General features: G+C 35.5%; 2 protein-coding genes, 1 long non-coding RNA gene and 2 other non-coding genes across 5 annotated transcripts; 3 read left to right on the forward strand and 2 right to left on the reverse strand.

Moving 5' to 3' along the window:
• Window positions 1-565: 565 nt before the first annotated feature.
• On the reverse strand, window positions 566-1,468 carry LOC141645871 (uncharacterized). The gene is made up of 2 exons (XR_012545193.1): window positions 1,178-1,468; window positions 566-1,050 (listed from the first exon to the last, which is right to left on the reverse strand). It is a non-coding gene; the product is annotated as an uncharacterized LOC141645871 (long non-coding RNA).
• Window positions 1,469-5,047: 3,579 nt separating this feature from the next.
• On the forward strand, window positions 5,048-5,120 carry TRNAF-GAA (transfer RNA phenylalanine (anticodon GAA)). Its single transcript has one exon. It is a non-coding gene; the product is annotated as a tRNA-Phe (tRNA).
• A 4,731-nt stretch (window positions 5,121-9,851) lies between these two features.
• Window positions 9,852-9,924, forward strand: TRNAF-GAA (transfer RNA phenylalanine (anticodon GAA)). The gene has a single exon. It is a non-coding gene; the product is annotated as a tRNA-Phe (tRNA).
• Window positions 9,925-10,679: 755 nt separating this feature from the next.
• LOC141647018 (uncharacterized) lies at window positions 10,680-17,539 on the reverse strand. The gene is made up of 8 exons (XM_074455050.1): window positions 16,988-17,539; window positions 13,380-13,514; window positions 12,808-12,999; window positions 12,617-12,678; window positions 12,313-12,470; window positions 11,720-11,868; window positions 11,452-11,589; window positions 10,680-11,012 (listed from the first exon to the last, which is right to left on the reverse strand). The coding sequence occupies exons 1-8, from the start codon at window positions 17,351-17,353 to the stop codon at window positions 10,827-10,829; spliced, it is 1,386 nt and encodes a 461-aa protein (XP_074311151.1). The 5' UTR covers window positions 17,354-17,539; the 3' UTR covers window positions 10,680-10,826.
• A 1,915-nt stretch (window positions 17,540-19,454) lies between these two features.
• LOC141647019 (multiprotein-bridging factor 1b-like) lies at window positions 19,455-22,818 on the forward strand. The gene is made up of 4 exons (XM_074455051.1): window positions 19,455-19,692; window positions 21,292-21,375; window positions 21,801-21,883; window positions 22,351-22,818. The coding sequence occupies exons 1-4, from the start codon at window positions 19,551-19,553 to the stop codon at window positions 22,468-22,470; spliced, it is 429 nt and encodes a 142-aa protein (XP_074311152.1). The 5' UTR covers window positions 19,455-19,550; the 3' UTR covers window positions 22,471-22,818.
• Window positions 22,819-22,851: the final 33 nt, after the last annotated feature.

A 22,851-nucleotide genomic window follows, 5' to 3' on the forward strand; every position in this document is an offset into this window, starting at 1 on the left:
TTATTTTACCCATGTGGTGCGAACTTTCAGCGACGAATAAAGGAAGCAGCCAAACTTGTGGGGCGCTGCCAGGGGTCGATTGAGAGTGTCATCCACGCTTTAGTGCAATGCCTATATGTGCAGGACATATGGGAGGTGGCATGTATGATCTTAGGGGCCTGCTGGAATTCGAGAAACAATGATATTCATGGAAGGGATCGACTGGAACCGCAGCGTGTAGTGGATGATGCCTGGAGCTACTGGAAAGCTTGGAAATTAAAAGTGCACAAGAGGAGAAAACGATCACAAAACATTGGGGACAGGAAAGGGAAGGAAGATGAAGACCGATTGTCAATATTGATCGAGTCATTTTAGCATCAAGTTCAAGTTTGTTAGACGAGACGCGAATAGAGCAGCCCACGGTATGGCTCACATTCCTCCTCTCGATTACTCGACGAGAGTTTAGGTAGGGGCGGTACCAGAAGCCATATCTACTATTGCTACGGTGAAGAAAATTCAGAAAAATGAATAAATAATACAATTAGTTTTTTACATTTACAATTTCACAAGCGATCCGGTTAGCTTAAGATAATAATGTTGTGCTCTAATTATAATATTATGCAGACGATCTTATACAAAACTTAATCTTTGAAGGATTAAGGAAGTGATCTATTTATAACTGATAATTGGCCAGAGTCTCCATTCAACAAGAAAACCTCTAGTGGAATGTACGACGAAGATGACGCCACAAATGAGCTGAATCTGTAAGTTGGCTGAAGGATCTTGCTTCCATCAAATAATTGAAACCAATACAATTTTCAATTTATTTTTGTCTCTATTTCATTCACGTTCATAAGTCCCAAATTTAGGATGAGACACAACAATACTGACATCGATCTTGAGTATTATAACACTGATTTGAACCTGGCCATTGCATGCAACACCAAGTATCAAATCCATATCTACTTCTACGTAAACTGCAATTATTTAAATTTATCAATTTCCTGCCTCCTGACTTATGATTTGTATTTTCTACCACATCTTTATGCCCGCATGATGGATCAAGTGCGCCTGCAAGTAACACCACCGGAGAAAATTGTGAATGTCATTTTAAGTTAACGGTTTTAAATAAGAATTTGTATGTGTAAGCCAAAAGACGAACTTGGATGTAAGGAAAAAAAAAATATAGAAAACTCACCATTTACGATGGTTATGGGGGAGAGAACAAGGAATACGCACAAAATGATGCCTACAAATCTACTAATGGCCATGGCTAAGCTCTTGGGAGTTTAAGAGTGGAGAAAATGGTGAGGTGTATATATGGAGTGTGGGGTTTGATGAAGGTAGAGATGGAGAGACAGGGGGAGAAGTGAGAAAGTGCGTTAATAATGAAGGTTTCAACTCTAACTTACTCGGTCGTATATGTATCGATTGCACTAGCACCGCACAACCACCTCCAATTCTGTGCGACAACCGTCACACTACCATGGCATCATCTACTTACTCGGTCGTATATGTATGTGAGAGAGAGAGAGAAGGGGGGAGATGTATGGCGGAAGTAGAGCACATGAGATTTGTTTTATTCTATGTGTCAATTTTGGTAGATGGGTAGATGGGTAGATGGGAGTCATGGGACAAGGTTTTGGTGGTCCGATTTAGACAGATGATAACACTTAACTAAAATGGATAAATCACATCAATGGTAACATACCATATTTGACATGAAAAAAAAAACTAAATTAGCCTTATATTTACTATCTATTTACAACTTTATCATCCACTCATCCACTCACCAACTACTTATTTAATCCACCTAAATTCATGTAGCCCGGTCCCAATCAAACTTTCCTACTCTACCTCTCACTTTTCAACCTTTCCTTAAATAATCACTTTTTCCCTATATTACCATTTATCTGGATCGGAGGGAGTATTTTATATTGCCATAATTGAAATTGTGTAATTTAAGATTCAATTAATGTTGCCAATAAAAATTTGATAATAAAATATCAAAATATGCATATGGAGCATTTCATTTGAATATGCATATGGGTGTGTTATGGGCGTGTATTCAAATCAATACTTGAGCAAACTGGTGGGTCATTCAATGATTTCAAAGCTCTCGTCTATAAGCTCACTAATTTAGGGCCCGTGCAAAGTTACATGGGTATATGTAAAAGAATTTTCGAAGAAATAAATCCATAATTGAAACTTTGTGTTTAGCATCGAATTTAGTCATTTACATTATCAATTTAGATACTAATTTCGTTTGTTATTTTATAATTAATCATTATTTGCCTCAATCATTTATTCACCTTTCATTAACATATTCTTCACATAAAAAATAAAAAAAATAGTACGGAGTATACATTTAATAATTCTCAGTTAAGAATTCTGAATCTGTTAGACCATCTTAAAAAAAATGTGTGAAATGAAATGAAGCAAACAACACAATTATTTGTGATAACATCTTGCCCTGCATGAAAAATAAAAATTGCTAATTCAAAGTTATGATTATAATCTACATCTTTTTTTTGAAAGGAACATTTCTTTTTAATGCTCAACAAGGTTTCACTTGGTGTCAAGATGGTGAGGCCTAAAACAATACTTTGCATTATCATCATATCATATCCTATGATATCATATCATCATCATATCATATCATATCATATCATCATATCATATCATATCATATCATATATTAAAGCTGAAACCATCTGCCACATGTCATGAACAGATGGCTTCAGCCACGTGTCAATTGCAGAATATCAAGTAATAATTAGTTGCTATTCATTTAAAATTTAATTTAGGCAATAAATAAACAGATTCTATAAAAAAGGTAATGTTACCAATGACATAAAATGTGGCATGAATATTTTGACTTCCCAAAATAATAATGGAAATTATCTTAATGTTATCTAATTCACGTTTGGCAAAATGAGTAATTCCTTTAATAATAATAATAAATTTTCTTTTAAAAAAAATGACTACATAAAAATCCCGTTTTGGTAATATGTTTTCGACTTAGGAAGATGCTACGGTTACACTTGGGTTCCGTTTGGCATGACACTTGAAGTAGCTTTTTTTTTTTTACCAAAGTAGCTTATTTGACCAAAATTTCAGCTATCTAATTTTTTTGCAAGTGTTTGGCAAGTAGTTTATTTGGTCAAATAAGGTACCTGAAATGAAATTCTACCTCAGGTAGCATTTGAGAAATCAGGTACCTGAAATGACTTATTTTCCATTTTGTATCCCTTTATTCTATAATATTAAATAATTTTCATATCCTTTTACGTCATTTTACCAAAATTAGCTACCTTTTCAGCTAGTTTGCCAAATATATTTTTATATAATCAGATACCTTATCAGCTCCTAATTTTTAGTTACCTTATCAGTTACCTTTTCACGTTTCAGTTACCTTTTTAGTTTTCAGTTACCTTTTCAGGTTTCAGCTACCTTTCAAGTAGTTTTGCCAAAGAGAGCCTTGATATATAGAATCTTCATACATTTATATTGCTTAGCTTATTTGACTAATAATCAAACAATGTCAAATGAGTTATAAGGACAGTCCATCGAAAGAGAATCGGATTTGAATTTGCGATCTATCATCAAGATCGCTCATTGACGATCTTAAACAATGTATTAGATTTCATGTCTCATTATATCCTATTGCACAAATTCTCATTGAAGACATGACATATCCGTCACAAGCTGAAGACGGATACCATTTTACCTTATAATGTACCCACTTTTTCTCTCTCTGCAACACTATTTATGTGGTCCCCTTTCTCCACTAACCCATTTTGTTACCATTTTATCTCACAAAATATCCGTCACAAATGGTAACCCGTCACAAGGGAGACCAATTGATCCTATTATTATGCTTTATATTAGTATAAAAAATAGTGCTTTGTTTTAATATTGTGCACTATCTCATGCCTGCCAATAAAGTTAATAAATATTCACAATTATTATGTTAAATGGTCGCGGGTCGCATCATATACATAGAATAACACAAATTACAACATGGTCAATATGGGGTAGCATGCAAAAAACGATGATTATTAGAGGGACCCTAGAGATCAGCTATTCCATTTGCATTCAAATTCTTTACTTAAGTCATTTGCTTGCTCAATTAGTCTCTCGATATTAAGAATGATATATCCCTCATAAGATTCAAACGGGCAAAATAGCAGCCCACGCCCATGCACTTACATAAATAGGACAGGGTTTTCGTGATTAATATCTAGACATTCTGCTTTTATCTTATCTATTATAGTACAGTATTATATTTGACTTCTTTTAAATTTGTTAAGAATTTATGGCTTTTGGAATAACGTCCTTCTAATTATTGTAGCATGCAATCATGCATGTCTCTTTCTTGCTTTCTAGGTTAGCAAATCAGGCAAATTATGTGACCATTGATTAAGTGTACTAATTTTTAAGCTATGGTGATGGTACATTTTAAGGCATATACTAATACGTGGTAATGGTAGACCAAATGTTATGTTCATGGTATATAATTCTCGGGCATAAAATTGCAGTTTTAAGTAGGCAGAGCGTGGATTGGATATCCAGTCTAAAAAATTTGAAGGGTTAATTTACTTGAATGAAATGTTGGAATAATGTTGAATACGATCATTATTTGTACTCTGTATGTATTTTTTTTATTTCCGATTGATATATATATAATAAGGCCATAGTTCCACCACATAGTGATTTTCGAAGTTGCGAACTTAAAAATGTGCCAAAACAATTTCCCTTCCTTTAAAAACAGGTTTATCTATCAATATTCACTGTCAAGTTTACTATTTTGTATATGACACAACTTAAGCTTCTAATATACGACAATTCACTTACCGTCCTAAAACCCGATTCTATCACAACTAATCAAATGATCAGTTAGCGGCATGTCGTGGATTAATTCGTCACGAACTCATTTGAACTTTCAAGCAGTGAATCAATGGAAAGTATAATGCTGTACGTTGCTTTAAAGCTAAGATAAGGGACGGGTCTACTCCTATTATATGTTTACCAAATAAATCAAAGCCGTTAACATAAGAAATAACAAGCGGGGATAGCTCAGTTGGGAGAGCGTCAGACTGAAGATCTGAAGGTCACGTGTTCGATCCACGTTCACCGCATATTTATTTATATTTTTTTATATTTTTTTTTATATTTTTTTAAAAAAAAATATGTGATCAGGTTAGCTTACAGAATAAGGAGTTCGATCCACGTTCAACGCAAATTATTTTTTCATTACATAATATTCAATGCAAAACTTTTCCTTGATTCCGTATTGAATTATTCAGTTTCGAAAAATAAAATTTCGCTATGCAACTTTATTATACCCATGTGGTGCGAACTTTCAGCGACGAATAAAGGAAGCAGACCGAACCTGTGGGGCGCTGCCAGGGGTCGATTGAGAGTGTCATCCACGCTTTAGTGCATTGCCCATTTGCCCGTATGTGCAGGAGATATGGGAGGTGGCATGTAGCTCGGAAAAGTGGCCTCGGGAAAGGGAAGGAAGATGAAAACCACCACAAGTCAGCTTCAGGAAGGTTAGTGGCCTCGGGGTGGTTATTAGGGAACATAATGGGTGTGCCAAGAGAGCGGGAGTGCAACGAGTGACGGAAAGGTGGGAGGCTAAGACGGTGGAATTTGGTATGCAATGGCATCGGACTGTTCTGCCCTCGTAAACCTGCTGACATCAAAGAGATTACCATCTAACTATTCTGATAATATTTATCGAATCATTTTAGCACCAAGTTCAAGTTTGTTAGAAGAGACGGGAATAGAGCAGCCCACGGTATGGCTCACATCCATCCGACGTCATGTTGGGTTTACCCGAATCATGAATAAAAATTAATTATAAAGTTTCGCCGCGGTGAACAAAATTCAGACAAATGAATATAAATAATACAATTAGTTTTACATTTACAATTTCACAAGTGATCCGGTTAGCTTAAGATATAATCTGCTCTAATTATAATATTATGCAGACGATCTTATACAAAACTTAATCTTTGACAGATTAAGAAAGTGATCTATTTATAACCGACAATTGGCCAGAGTCTCCATTCAACAAGAAAACCTCTAATGGAATGTACGATGAAGATGACGCCGCGGTTGAACTGAATCTGTAAGTTGGCTGAAGGATCTTGCTTCCCTTGGCGCATTGTATTGTTTTTATACGTGGACCTGTTCTCATCTGCCATATCTGTCCAGCAGGAAAAGTGAACGAAACCATTAAAACAAAACATAGGCTTAATCAAGCTAGGCTCGAGCACAATCTAGTGTAGTTCGTAAGCCAACTCATCTTACTTGTGCTTTAAGAAACGCATCTATGGCGATGTAAGGGATTCAGATGTAAGCTGTTTAAATGTAACAAGTGCAGACGGTACAGGCGACAAAATCTTGAGGTGAAATTAAGTCTTCTGTAAAAACGGTTTTCTAATAAGTAACTATTATGCCTCTCTCAACCCATTTCCCAGAGCCACGGAATGGTAGAACTATCAGTCCATCTTAAAATCGGTCTCTGCACTAGTGAAAAAGCCGCAATTTAAAATTCTGTGATCCGGTAAGCTTACCGAATAAGGGGTTCGATCCACGTTCAACGCAAATTATTTTTTCATTTCATAATATTCAATGCAAAACTTTTCCTTGCTTCCGTATTGAATTAAACAGTTTGGAAAAATAAAAATTTTCTCTGAAACTTTATTTTACCCATGTGGTGCGAACTTTCAGCAAGGGCCTGCTGGAATTCGAGAAACAATGATATTCATGGAAGGGATCGACTGGAACCGCAGCATGTAGTGGATGATGTCTGGAGCTACTGGAAAGCTTGGAAAATTGCACAAGAGAAGAAAACGATCACAAAACATTTGGGGACGGGAAAGGGAAGGAAGATGAAGACCGATTGTCAATATTGATCGAGTCATTTTAGCATCAAGTTCAAGTTTGTTAGACGAGATGCGAATAGAGCAGCCCACGAAATGGCTCACATCCATCCTCTTGATTACTCGACGAGGGTTTAGGCAGGGGCGGTACCAGAAGCCATATCTACTATTGCTACAGTGAAGAAAATTCAGACAAATGAATAAAAAATACAATTAGTTTTACATTTACAATTTCACAAGTGATCCGGTTAGCTTAAGATAATAATGTTGTGCTCTAATTATAATATTATGCAGACCATCTTATACAAAACTTAATCTTTGAAGGATTAAGAAAGTAATCTATTTATAACTGATAATTGGCCAGAGTCTCCATTTAACAAGAAAACCTCTAACGGAATGTACGACGAAGATGACGCCACGAATGAGCTGAATCTGTAAGTTGGCTGAAGGATCTTGCTTCCATCAAATAATTGAAACCAATGCAATTTTCAATTTATTTCCGTCTCTATTTCATTCACGTTCATAAGTCCCAAATTTAGGATGAGACACAACAATACTGACACCGATCTTGAGTATTATAACACTGATTTGAACCTGGCCATTGCATGCAACACCAAGTATCAAATCCATATCTACTTCTACGTAAACTGCAATTATTTAAATTTATCAATATCCTGCCTCCTGACTTATGATTTGTATTTTCTACCACATTCTTATGCCCGCATGATGGATCGCGTGCGCCTGCCAGTAACACCACCGGAGAAAATTGTGAATGTCATTTTAAGTTAACGGTTTTAAATAAGAATTTGTATGTGTAAGCCAAAAGACGAACTTGGAGGTAAGAAAAGAAAAAAAGAAAAAAAAAAATAGAAAACTCACCATTTACGATGGTTAGGGGGAAGAGAACAAGGAATAGGCAGAAAATGATGCCTACAAATCTACTAGTGGCCATGGCAATGCTTACTTGGGAGTTTAAGAGTGGAGAAAATGGTGAGGTGTATATATGGAGTGTGGGGGAGAAAATGGAATGGTAGATGGGGAAGTAGGAGAGTAAACCATAATGGAAGGACCTCAAGTTTCATCTGGTAGCTATAAGTACTTCAAATGACTTCACCGTACATTCGTACAACATTATGACTTAAAAAAAACAATAGGTCTTGGTATAGACGGGTGGGGCGAACAGACGGGTAAAAACCTCTAATAAAATGGATAGGGAGGACAAGGTGGGGCACCCCCCATGTGCTTTCCACTTTATGGCAAATGGGTATTTTGTGAGGGGAAGTGGTATCCGTCTATACGTATAGACGGATAGTGTCCGTCTATAATAAGAATTTGTGTAAAAAAAATATACTCCCTCTGTCCCAAGTCATTTGTTGTCCTTTTCCATTTTTAGGTGTCTCAGTCATTTGTTGTCCTTTCTATTTTAAGAATGCAATTGATGAGTAATTTGATCATTCTCATTCAATTTGTTCCACTTGTCATTTAGTTATTGGCTTTCTCCCTTTTCCTTGGTCTTTGTGCCAAAACGAAAGGACAACAATTGACCGGGACGGAGGGAGTATATTTTTATGAAAATCTTTTTGGTAAAAATAAATGTAGATATTTTTGTATCACATCATAATTATTTATTTATTTACACAAATTCTATTGTACGATTGTTGTTACTGTACGTGCGATGTGAAAAATGTGACCATTTTTGGGTAAATAGTGACCATATTTTATGACTAAAAAATGACCATTTTATGGAAAACCAAAAAACAGGTTGGCTTATTTTTATTGGTGACTCTCCCGTTTTATGGAAAACCAAAAAGCAGCACACTGTCTCGCTCTCTTCTGCTGAGGCGAAATATCGCTCCATGTCGGCTCTTCTTTGCGAATTGAAATGGCTTCAGGGGCTGCTTCTTGGACTCGATGTCACGATACCCTTGCCTATGAATTTTTATTGCGATAGCCAATCGGCAATTCACTTGGCTCACAATCCCATTTTCCATGAACGAACGAAACATATCGAGATTGATTGTCATTTCGTTCGTGATGCTGTTACTGATGGTTTGATCATACCCACACACGTCTCTACACATGAGCAATCGGCGGATATTTTTACCAAAGCATTGGGCGCTCCGCAGTTTACATTTCTTCTCCGCAAGCTTGGCATTCTTGATTTACATGCTCCAGCTTGAGGGGGTATTAAAGATATTAGTGTGCTAATTTTCCATTTATGTTATGGCCCATATGAGCCCAACTTATGTAACTATATATTTGTGCCTTGAGCAAGTAATACAAGACCATCACATTAATCCGTAAAACAATCGTAACAATGGTGACGGTACATTTTAAGGCATATGCTAATATGTGCCGTGGTAATGGTAGACCAAATGTTATGTTCATGGTATATAATTCTCGGGCATAAAATTGCGCTTTTAAGTAGGCATAGCGTGGATTCGATATCCAATCTAAAAATTCTAAAGGATAGTTTACTTGAATGAAGGGTTGGAATAATGTTGAATACGATAATTTGTACTACTCGTATGTATGTATTTTTTATTTACGATTGATATATAACAAGGCTATAGTTCCACACTTCCGGCCACCACATAATGATTTTCTAAGTTGCGAACTTAAAAATGTGCCGATACAATTTCCCTTCCTTTAAAAACGGGTTTATCTATCAATAATATTCAATGTCATTATGTCTAGTACTTTTGTATGACACAACTTAAGCTTCTAATATACGATGACAATTCACTTACCGTCCTAAAACCCGATTCTATCTATCACCACTAATCAAATGATCAGTTAGCGTCATGTCGTGGATAAATTTGTCACGAGCTCATTTCAACTTTCAAGAAGTGAATCAATTAAAGTATAATGCGCGTTGTACGTTGCTTTAAAAGTTTAAAGCAAAGATAACGGACGGTCTACTCCTATTATATGTTTACCGATTAAATATAACGCGTTAACAATAAAAACCAACAGGCGGGGATAGCTCAGTTGGGAGAGCGTCAGACTGAAGATCTGAAGGTCACGTGTTCGATCCACGTTCACCGCATATTTATTTTTTTTAAAAGTGATCCGGTTAGCTTACGGAATAAGGAGTTCGATTCACGTTTAACGCAATATTATTTTCTCATTTCATAATATTCAATGCAAAACTTTTCCTTGCTTCCGTATTGAATTAAACAGTTTGGAAAAATAAAATTTACTTTCATCGAGGGCCTGCTGGAATTCCAGAAACAATGATATTCATGGAAGGGATCGACTGGAACTGCAGCGTGTACTGGATGATGTCTGGAGCTACTGGAAAGCTTGGACAAGTGCACAAGAGCAGAAAACGATCACAAAACATTTGGGGACGGGAAAAGGGAAGGAAGATGAAGACCGCCACAGCCCACAAGTCGGCTTCAGGAAGGTTAAATAATGGGGGAGATGGGAAGTGGCCTCGGGGTGGTTATTAGGGAACATAATGGGTGTGTCAAGACAGCGGGAGTGCCAACAAGTGAAGGAAGGGTGAAGCCACGACATTGTGCAGGATAAGGCGGTGGAATTTGGTATATCAATGGCGTCCGATTGTTCTGCCCTTGTGAACCTGCTGACATCGAAGAAAATACCATCCAACTATTTTGGTAATATTGATCGAGTCATTTTAGCATCAAGTTCAAGTTTGTTAGACAAGACACGAATAGAGCAGCCCACGGTATGGCTCACATCACATCCATCCTCTTGATTACTCATTGTTTCCTCCGACATCATGAATAAAAGTCAACTTTTTTCCTCGCCAAAAAAAATAAAAGTTTCGCTACGGTGAAGAAAATTCAGACAAATGAATAAAAAATACAATTAGTTTTACATTTACAATTTCACAAGTGATCCGGTTAGCTTAAGATAATAATGTTGTGCTCTAATTATACTATCATGCAGATGATCTTATACAAAACTTAATCTTTTGAAGGATTAAGAAAGTGATCTATTTATAACTGACAATTGGCCAGAGTCTCCATTCAACAAGAAAACCTCTAATGGAATGTACGATGAAGATGACGCCATGGAAGAACTGAATCGGTAAGTTGGCTGAAGGATCTTGCTTCCCTTGGCGCATTGTATTGTTTTTATACGCGGACCTGTTCTCATCTGCCATATCTGTGCAGCAGGAAAAGTGAACGAAACCATTAATACAAAACATAGGCTTAATCAAGCTAGGCTCGAGCACAATCTAGCGTAGTTCATAAGCCAACTCAGCTTACGCGTTTTGCAACAATGTTACTCCAGTGCTTTAAGAAACGCATCTATGGCGACGTAAGAGATTCAGATGTAAACTGTTTAAATGTAACAAGTGCAGACGGTACAGTCAACAGAATCTTGAGGTGAAATTGAGTCTTCCGTAAAAACAGTTTTCTAATAAGTAACTCCTATTTGCAGAGAGTATTAAGCAATTCAGCGTGTCTGAAGTCAAGGGTAAGCCCATTATGCCTCTAATCCCAACCCAATTCCCAGAACCTCGGCATGGTAGCACCACCATAAAATCGGTTTCTGTACAAGTGAAAAAGCCGCAATTTAAAATGTGAAATGAGACAGCTACCTCGATAATTCCTTTCTTAGGAGCGTGGATAGCGAGGCACAAGCAGTAATCACTTTTCTCGTGCTCGTGATAGGAAGTTGATGTAGAGTCTTTTTTTACAAGCATTTCCATAAAGAGACAGTTGGCATCACGATATCCCTGTGGAAGCACGATTAGCATGAAGAGTAAATTATTAAAACTCCAAACAGCAACAACATTACTGCGGTGCATCAAGGGCTACCTTATCCATGTGTTAACTACAAAGAAAAGTTACAACGAGGGATCAAACCTTCCATAATCGCACCACCACAAGCGCTTGAGTGTCCAATAGCAATATACGACCAAGCGAGTCCGTAATTGCAGCCAATGTACCACTGGGAGATAAGGTGAGCTTTTCTCCTTTTCTTGGTGGGTCTTTCAAGCAAGTCAAAGGAGAGGCTGTGACATATTAGGAAACTAAATTAACAAGAGAAACTTGGTTGCTCCAAGAAATTGACTCCACGGATGAAATATAAGGGTCTGTTAAATATTAGACGGAAAATTGGGGTATAACAAGAAATTCAGTCGTGCTTTCACTGCTATGTTACTCCGACTCTTATAATTTTCTCATGTACCCGTGTCCGACACTCGACAGTCGACACTCGGACATGGGTATGAACTTGGACACCTCATTTTAGACCAAAAAATGCATAATTTTCAAAAAAATAGCCGTGTCCGACACTTGGACACGCACCCGTGTCGGATACTTCTAAACGAGTCTGAGTAACATAAGCTTTCAGTAGTTAAGAAATTACTGCATTTTTCAAGGATTTACCTTAGTGGACAAATTCTTTACTTAACACAATTGAAGGCTTCTAAGAGTACAGAGTAAAGTGGTTTTACCTCGAGCAAAGGGTTGAGGCTTAGGTTCAGGTTTAGTAGGCGGTGATTTATCACTTCGCCAAATCAATTTGGAAAATGACGCAATTGTAGAAAATGTTGCAGGCACAACTTTTGATAGTATAGCTCCAACAAAAGACCTATTTTTGTTTTCTGAAAGCCTGTTAAACATCGAGAAATCCATTAATACATACGGCAAGGCAAAACACTTAGTTGACAATGGTACTTGAATGATGAACCCAAGTAACACGCACCGGAAGACTTTCAACCAAATAAAATAATTTAGCCGAAAACATTACAAAGTTACCTGTAAGCAGAAATCACAGCATCATTGCCAATAGTGATCGCACGATAGTAGTGTTGGCTTGACTGCTCAACAATAAAAGCAGCTGAATTCAAATACCATATAAATTCAGATAGCTTCCATAGTTTCATGAATATGCTATAAACAAGGTGTGGCCAACAAAGAACAAGCAGTTCAACGACTTACGAAAGTACCTCAAATTCCATCAGTGGAGGCGGCATAACACCTGTGATTGCTGCATCAGCAGAAGCTCCATATTTGTTAACACTCCACACTTGATAGGGCACTCTTTCAAACGGACTATCAAATTCATCATCGTCTCTTGTTTTCCGTTTCTGATCCCAAAAATCGGTTTGTGTTTCTTGGAACCATTGCTGCAGCATACTCTGCATTCGTATCACGAGCGTGTTATTAGCACCCATTACCATAACAGAACTAACTTGAGCACATAGCATAGAGCATAAAAAAAGGATTTTGGTAAAACGAGAAGAGATGGATGCAAAACCAGTATCATTTGAAACAAAAAATTGTTAAATTGCAGTAGATTCTGACTCGGGACTTAATAAGATAAACCAATTTTTTCCGTAGCTACATCTACGTAAACAGAAAGAAAAAAAAAAACACTTTTTGGATGAAGGTAACCTCAAGTGAAATAGCTAAAAGGGTCGAAGAAGGCTTTGAAAGATCTACAGCATATTTACAAGATAGGATTCAAATTACTCGGGAAGGTTCAATGTTAAAAAAAAAAAAAAGTAGGATCAGTTACCTGTAAATCAGCTCCATCAAAACGTGCAATCACTCCATCCATTACAATGCAAACCTCCTCATTTGAAAGATCATGCGATATATCTTTCTTAGTTCCGCGGACCCTAATTTTTAGAATCCGTGCAGGATATATAATCTATGAAAACATAACAACACCAACAAAATCTTAGTTTCAGCAACTTGAGGCAATGAATGCACTGAAGCCGTCTGAAGGAAACGAACTTAATTATTACACTTCTCACGCTCTTAACTTAAAGGCGTAAAATGTTTTAAAAGTTAGCGAGTGCAGTAAATCACAGTTACTCTACTTTACTATTCATATTCTCGTATTCGTATTTCAACTCAAAAAGGCCAGGATGGAAAGCATGAGCTGCATTGGCACCAAAACAACAAAAAGTTTAATAGGTAATTTATTCATTTGATCAGCAAATTATCCTCAAAATTACACAAAAAATCAGTATGATCATATCGTAAGAGCCAGCAACAACATATACCTAAGCTCAAAATTCCTCAAATCACACTCATAAAATATGATTGAATAAACACACTAACATAAGCTGCCTGAAAACAACAAGAAATCCAAAAAAATTAAAAAATTTGATAAATCATTGATATCGTTCAATCAGCCACTCATCACCAGCAAAACCAATATAATCATATGCCACATCTACATAGTATAAAAGCCAAGTTTTTCTTTGGCTTCTCATTGGTTGATGAATTTTAGGAATATAATTTATGTGGGTCCCCCCATGTTTTTTGTGTCAATTAATTATCCTCTCTCCTCAATTTAATTCATATTCTAATTAATTTTAATTAATCTTATTCAAATGTCTATTTTTAAATTGAGAGATTACGTATTACTGAATACTAGGGCAAAAAATGGTAATTTAAATAGCCATTATTTATTTAAAATAAAAAAAATTACCATAAAAACTATGAAATCAAAATGCTTTAATTATTGGAAAAAAACAACCGAAATCAAATATACTTCTAAAATTTAAAAATTCTCTAATTTCTAGATCTAAATTTAATCATGAGATATTATCAAAATAATAGTTTAAAAAAATTGAATCTTTAATGGCAGATTAGGAAAATTGAATCTTTAAAAAACAAGAAACATATTTAAAAGATTGGACCGTTAACAACAAATTTAAAAAGATTCAATCGTTATATATGTCATGAAATCATAATTACTTAGAACGTGTTATAATAGCAAAATAAATTACCAGAAAAATGAAGAACTTGCTTGGAATAAAAGAAAAAAAAGGTTAATTTTATAGAAAAAAAAAACTATAAAAATGTTAATGAGAAAATTAACATATCTTTGTACAATAATATCAATAATTTTTTTTTTTTTTTTGAATTACCGTATGCAAAAAGAAAGAAATCATCTTCACTCGATTTATAATCATTTTTATATTTATACACCTAAAAAAAATAACACTTATATTTAAGGAGATAGAGTGAGAGAGGGACACAAACAAATAAAGATACATCCAAAGTGGTACAATAGCATCATACAACCAAGTTAGATCTTATCGAGCTTATGTGTAATTTTATTGAGCTTTGTTAAAGTTAATTTTTTTTATGTTTAGGTGAGTGAATTCAGAAATTTTATAGTATAGCTCGACTTCTTTAAAACAAAACTCGAAAACTTTATTATATAGCTCGGATTCTAGAGCATACAACCTGGTACAGGTCTGTTGGTTGTAGGATCTATTGCGAGAGAGGGATGTGTGAGATGCGTTTAAGAGTAGTATATTTGGGGTGATGGATTATTACTTATTAGTGGGTAGTTTTACTTTTATGGTTTTAGGTTAGGGTTTCTTACTTTCTTTATGGTCCAAATTTGTCGATCATTTTTTTTTACTTGGATACGTAACTCCATTTTAATTGATTTCTTATGTGGGCAAATGTATGCACAAAGTTATAATAAAAATTCACAAATTCTCATTTATAACGGGTATATCCGTCTTAATTTTAAAATGAGCCAGGTAGTTAAAATAAAATAAAAGGAGAATGCATGTGTATAAGCAATATATTTGTCTTATATGCAAATGGAAAATAATATTAACCTATTTTAATGTTAAAACAGATATAAAAGAGACATATTGTTGAAATTTATCATAGACATGGAGTACATGGCTCAATCAGTCAACCCACACTTTAAATACTACTAAAAACGAGTACTTTTATAAGTTTAATTTAAAAAAAAATATTTTATTTTATCGAGCGTAGTTAAGTTTTCAATATTTATGCATTTACTTTATAATAAAAAGTACTCCATAGTTATTATGGTAGAATAAATGATACGTTATTTTTAAAAATATACTATATCCGTGCAATTTTGTTGCACGGGCTTAAAACTAGTAACAATCAGAAAGTTTAAAACTTTTTAGATTTCTCGTCTCATAAATAAACAAAATAACCATAACAAACACATAAACAACAACATAAGATGCTCAAACAATCATAACAATCATGAAGATTCAAACTTTATAGATTACCCATCTCATAAATTAATAAAGCCATGACAATCACAAAAAAATCATAACAATCAGAAAGATTCAAACTTCATGGATACCCAACTTACAAAACAGCAAATTAGGGGATCATCTATGAGGAGACTTGCACCAATAATTGCACCAAGGGAAATGAACTTAATGATGATGATTGCTTCTCAAGTTCTAAATTAAAAGGATGATAAGCTTTAAATAATTTGTGAGTGCATTAAATCACAGTTACTACTCATATACTCATATTTGGATCCGGATGAGAATTAGGATACAGATTATGACACCAAAAGGCCAGAACTTAGAAAACCATATCGAACATAGGCATATCCCCATGCCAGAAATCTAGATATCTTAATGAACATACAAGCATGCACGCAAGCATGAGGCGCATCGGCCTCCAAAACACCAAAAAGTTTAGAAGTTATAGATAGGCTATTCAATATTTCAGCAAATTAGCCTCAAAACTACACAGAGCATAAGGCTGATCAAAATTCAAATCCTAAAAGCCAGCAATAACATCCACCTAAGCTCAAAATGCCTGAAATCACACTTGCAATAGTACAATACTCCCTCCGTCCCATGTCTCAACCATTTGTTTACTTTCAATTGAAATACCCATCACCAAGAATATCAAAGGTGCACAAATGATGACGGAGGGAGTATAATCGAATAAATAAACATACTAATATAGTAATATAAGCTGCCTCAAAACAACAAGAAATCAAAAAAGCTTGAATTTTGATGCAATCATTGATATCATTCAATCAGCCAATCATCAGCAGCTAAACCAATATAATCAACAATCAGAAAGATTCAAACTTTATAAATTAGCAATCTCATAAATCAACAAAACAACTATAACAATCACATCAAATTCATAACTCTCAGAAAGATTCAAACTTTATTGATCACCCATCTCATAAATCAACAAAACATCCATAATAATCACAAAAAATCAACAAAACAACCATAATAATCACAGAAATTAATCATAACAATCATAAATTCAAACTTTATGGATTGCCAATCTCACAAATCAACAAAAAAAAATCACACACAAAAAAAAAACCATGAAATGCTCAAAAAAAATCACCTGTTTATGAATCAAAGATCCATCCAAAGAAAAAATGAGCAAATACCCAGAAGAAGTACCAACAGCAAGAACACGAACATCATCAAAAACAAGCCATTCAATAGCAGAAATGAATTCACCATTAATTGGGGAAAGGGTAGGATGAATCTTAACCCTAGAATTATTACCAATTAAATCATGATTATCAGACCAACCAAGAACAAGAATTAGGGATTTATTAGAAAGAGCAAGAGAATGAGTATCAAGTGCAGATAAAAGAAAAGGATTGTCAACAAGCCATGATTCTCTTGTACCAGCACCTAATTCACTTAGTTCTTCACATGATATGAACCCTAGTGATGTTGTTGCATTGTTTCTTTTTGTCATTGTAATGGTGGTGCAATAAACATGGAGATTAGTGTGTGATTGATGTAATAATTGGAGAATATCAATGGACAAGTTTAGGGAGACAAGAAAGAGTTCTGGGCTTCCTCAACTAGGAACTAGTCATGGCAATGAGGGTCATTGTAAGTTGTCTGAAAAACCGACACGAACCCGACACAAAATTTTAATACTCCGTAAGTTGTTGGAGTTAAAAGTTTACGATTATACGGAATTTGGATGATAATTTGTTTATGGGTTTTTCTAACGTGTGCCTTTAGGGCACACATTAAGAGGCTAAATATAGAAAGAATCAAACGAATATATTTGTTTATTAGTACAAATTACGGATAGAACTAAAATGAATAAATTTACGAAGTTTATTTTCGCAGTACATATTTTACTCATCTCAGTACATTTTGCACCAAACTTTCCACTTCTCTACCCTTGACTAAAAAATATCAACCTACCTTCTCTCTATTGTTACATCCTTGAATTTTCTCAACCTTCGTTAAATTATTCACTAATCCATTACTAATAATCAAATTGGTACATTGACTCTTAGTTATAGTTTTGAATATTTTTAATTAGGGTTTATGTTCAAATTAATTATTGTTAATTGGTGTGGAATGCTGGGAATATTGGTGTAGTCGGATGTCGACGGCGATAAAGACTACCGGCGGTTGCCGGATTTTGTTCAACAGGCAAACATACGTACTACATTTAAAAATAAAAATAAAATCAAAATAGTAAAGAAACAACGCAGTACACACAGGACCGCAAGCATATAGCGCATTATTGCATATGTAAGTACTACAGCGTAATACATCATTAAATTAAGCAAATTACAAAAATCCGTTCGATTTGGCATAAGTAGTACATATGTATGTCGTATTACTCGTATATAGTAAATTAGTAATGTAGTACACAGTGCTGTAACGACGGCGATCTAGTCGGTAAGCAAATCCCTTTACCCAACGTCGACAACAACCATTTGAATACTGGGTTTGTAAAATTAGGAAGGAATGAAGGTTTGAAATTAGATGGAGGTTTGAAATTAGAGAGAAAAACATTAGAGAGGGGAAATGAAAGGAGAAATGAAAGGGGTATAATTGTCAACGTTGTACTGAATTGAGTAAAATATGTACTGCGAAAATCAGGACCCTAAATTTATTATGTAAACTGGTGATAGGTTTGAAATTAAATAGTCATTTTAGGATATGATCAACAATAAAAAAAGTCGTGAAAAACAGATAGAGGGGTGCAAAAAAGTGAAATTGGAATAATTTAGTGAGATATCGTCTATGTCAATTGTCAAGTTTTAGTGATATTTCAGCTAGCACCCGCTTTCGGTTAGGTTTAAATTTCGGAAAATTCACGCAGTACTTTGAGGTTTGACATGTTACACGAAATACCCACTTTTTTTAACCGAAAAACATTAAATGGTCATAGCGCGTGTTTACGAGCTCAGAAAATAACGATTTTTTTCATATCGATCGTCTTTCCGAGAACAACAATTTGAAAAAAAGAGTGTCGAAGTTTGAAACTTGTGACTAGAGATATGGTCACTCAAAATTTGTTCTTTCAAAAAAATCTTTTGACATACAAAAACTCATAGCTAAGAGATCCAAATACGACTATTTTTTTTTTTTAAAATCCGTAGTTTTAGAAGACGATCGATTTAAAAAAGAAATACTCGTCATTTTATAAGTCGTAAACACGAGTGATGACTACTAAAAATTTTACGATTCAAAAAGTTTGGTATCTCGTGTAAGATTTTTACTGCGTATTTTATTATTCACCGTCTCACAAACATGGTGGCATTAGTAATTTCGAGGTGATATTATACCGCCCCTATATATACAAAGCGTCTTGCTTGTGACGGGTACATTTCGTCACAAGCTGAAGACGGGGTAAAATGTGACCCATTTAAGAAGAAAATGTAACCATTTTAATTAAAAAGTTACCAGAACAATTTCCTAAGCTATAATAATTTGTCATTAAAATGGTCATATTTTGTCGTTAAAATGACGACATTTAGCCCGTCTTCAGCTTGTGACGAAAAGTATCCGTTTCAATGATAATTGGTGCTATAAATATAGGTGACAACTTTGTGGATAAAGCTCATATTGTGTACCAACTCCAGAAGAAATATCCCCAATTCAATCAAACCAATATTCACAAATCCCCTTTTTCGTCAAAAATGGCAGGAATTGGACCAATGTCACAAGATTGGGAGCCAGTTGTGGTGCGCAAGAAGGCGCCTAACGCCGCCGCCAAGAAAGACGAGAAACTCGTCAACGCTGCTCGTCGTGCCGGTGCTGAAATCGAATCCGTTCGCAAAGGTTTCCCCTTTCTTTTTCTTTTTTAGGGTTTCGTCGTTTTTTCGATTGTTTTGTTTCTTTGATGTGTTTTGGTGATTGGAATGTTAGGTTTTAGTTGTGGATTGCGATTTTTTGTGTTAGGGTTCGATTGATTGGATGAGATTTTGGGGGTTTTGTGTTCTTGTTGTGTATTGCGATTTCTGTGTTAGGGTTTGATTGATTGGATGAGATTTTGGGGGTTTTGTGTTCTTGTTGTGTATTGCGATTTCTGTGTTAGGGTTTGATTGATTGGGCTAGATTTTGGGTTACTTGAACTGCAAGATTGATGCTAGGGTTTTTTGTGCTCGTAATTTTGCTACTGTGATTGGGTTTTTGTGTTTTATTTATGGATTGCGATTTTGGGCTAAGGTTCGATTGATTGATTGATTAATTGATTACGGGTTCTAATTCGGATGAGATTATAGGGTTTACTTGAATCGCAAGGTTGGTGATAAGGTTTCTTGTTTTCTTTATTCAAATACATATAGTTGATTGTTTTTTTGTGGAGTCGTGGATTCCGGTCTATGTGCTAGAGTTTGATTGATTGATTGACGATTATGATTCGTATTGGATGCGATTTAGGGGTTACTTGAAGTCTTGAACCGCAAGGTTGATGCTAGGGTTTTTATTTTCGTAATTTTTGTTCTTTTATGTACTGTTGATTGATTTGGATTGAGGAATTAGGAGTTTGTAGCTGAATTTGAGATGGAGAGATTGTTCTTTGTGCTGGGTTTAGATGAATGCGTAAGCTTGAAGTTAGATGTTATGACTTATGATGTTTGACATGCAAGATTGATTCTCGTACTCTTAGTATCCTCGAAATTTGACGAGCAAAGATTTATTGAAGTTGAGATGAAAAGGTTCAAGCAATTAAGGAGTGTTCGGCTGATATCCTGTTTAACTTTTGAATTCAAATAGTTCGTAGAATTATAGCCTTATAGGGTTATTAAGATATGGAAAACCCAAGAGCTTTCGGCCGCTGGTCAAGTCCTGTTTTGTGATATTATACTTGTAAGTTATGTGCACTGTGGTACATGACTACATGCCGTACATCTGTTGTCTTTCTTGCATGTATGGGTTTATATGCGACACTTTTGGGATGCTTTCTATTTGCTTCTTGTTTGTCATCAAACAAATGATAAACATTCAATTTGCAGGATGAAATTGAGTTGTACACTTCTATCTGTGCTTACGGCTTCTTTTTCGTTTTTTTTTTTTTTTTTTTTTTTTGTGATTCACAATTGTTGGCTAAAGTAGCCAAAACTCAAACGAAACATAGTGTCTGAAATTGTTGGCTACTTTAGGCTGTGGCTTCTCTTCAGTTGGGACCTTTTAGGGTTGTCACTTACAGTGACGTATTACCATCTAATGACGCAATAGTTGTAATTGTGTTGCATTTTCGTTTGTTTTTATTTCCTTTTTGGCGCTTCTGTTAACAGAGTGAAGGATCTGATTTCGATGTTCTATTAGGTTATTATCTATTAGGTTATGATTCGAGCGTTACACTCAAATGGGTCACGGAATACAGCAAATGATCTGTGTGCCTGTTCCTGTTCTAACTGTTGCCGTGTTTTATTACAGCTGCTGCTGGAACAAACAAAGCTGCTTCAAGTGGCACCTCTTTGAACACTCGTAAGCTGGATGAAGAAACCGAGAATCTTGCTCGTAAGTATCCGTATCAGTGCTTCATGAGTTCCTTGGTTGAGTGCTATACTGCTATCTATTGTATCATTTTCAGAACAACAATAGATGCATATTTTTGAGCTATGACTAAGTTTGGGTAATTCCGTATTTTACAAGTTATACTTGTAACTGAGTTTGATGAATACTCGTATACTTTTGGTCAAGACTTGCTAAAGAAACATGATTTTTTATTTCTTCCTACATTCACACTTCACAGAGAGACATTAGCCACACTAGCCTCATCATTTGGGTGCGGCTACAGTGGCTGACCTAATCTCTGATATTCATACTAGGATAAGGCCTTTCATGCTCTTGTACAGTTGAATATCAGAGGGCTTTACAATTAATCAAATGATGGCATAATTGATAACCTGGTGGCTCATTTTAGTTAATTGAACTTGAAACAGATGATCGTGTTCCAACTGAACTGAAAAAGGCCATTATGCAAGCTCGAATGGACAAGAAGCTCACACAATCTCAACTTGCACAGGTTTGTTATCTACTAACATGGCTATCTGTGCTTGTGTGTAGGCCTACCAAACGTGACCGACCCAAATCTGACCTAACATGAAATGACTATAACAAACTGACAAGCCTTGCTTCAGTTTTTTGAAACAAAAACCTAAGGCCACAACCATTAACCTGAAACCCTGAACCCAACCAGACACTACCGAAGATGACCTGTTAAAAGTGTCCCAAAAATGACCCGTTTGACAGTTTTATATTGCTCCGATGAGTGTTGGGATGTAGAGGTCATTTGAGTCATGTTGACAGCTGATGGTGTTAGGGCATGAATGGATCTAGGTTTTAAAATTCGATTGCATATATCACTATGCTAGTCAATCAGTGTCCAGATTTTCTGGGAAACCGGGTGTGACAAATATAAGGATTCCAAGCAGGGAAAGAATGTCAATTGATTTCACAATGTAATTGTAAATGTTTGTGTTGGTTTTGCAGGCAATCAATGAGAAGCCACAGATCATTCAGGAATATGAATCAGGGAAGGCAATTCCAAATCAACAAATCATCGGAAAACTGGAGCGTGCTCTTGGGGTCAAACTGCGTGGAAAGAAGTAGGCTCATCATCACTAACCGGGGTCTTTGATAGTTTGCTTAAAGTGTCGTTCATGTAGTCTGAAACTGGTGTAAATAAGTTTTCCGACTGTTGGTTTTCATCTAAAGAAGTATGGTTTGGACTTTTGGACCACGTTAAGTCGTTAATGGATATGATGCTGCTGATGGAAGGATGTTTGGGGTTACCCCATCAGTATCTGGCCTGATGCACCGTTTCTTGAGCATTTATGTTATTTGTGAATTGTGATATCGTAGTGGTTTGTCTAATTGTCCTGTTGTCTCGGCACAAATATCATTGGTTATCAATTTTTCCATGATACCGTTTGGTGATAAAGCTGGATTTAATTGTCATTCATTTCATTGTATGAATATTCTATTACCGAC

The sequence above is a fragment of the Silene latifolia genome, chromosome 3, assembly GCF_048544455.1.
Source record: "Silene latifolia isolate original U9 population chromosome 3, ASM4854445v1, whole genome shotgun sequence".
Taxonomy (NCBI): domain Eukaryota; kingdom Viridiplantae; phylum Streptophyta; class Magnoliopsida; order Caryophyllales; family Caryophyllaceae; genus Silene; species Silene latifolia.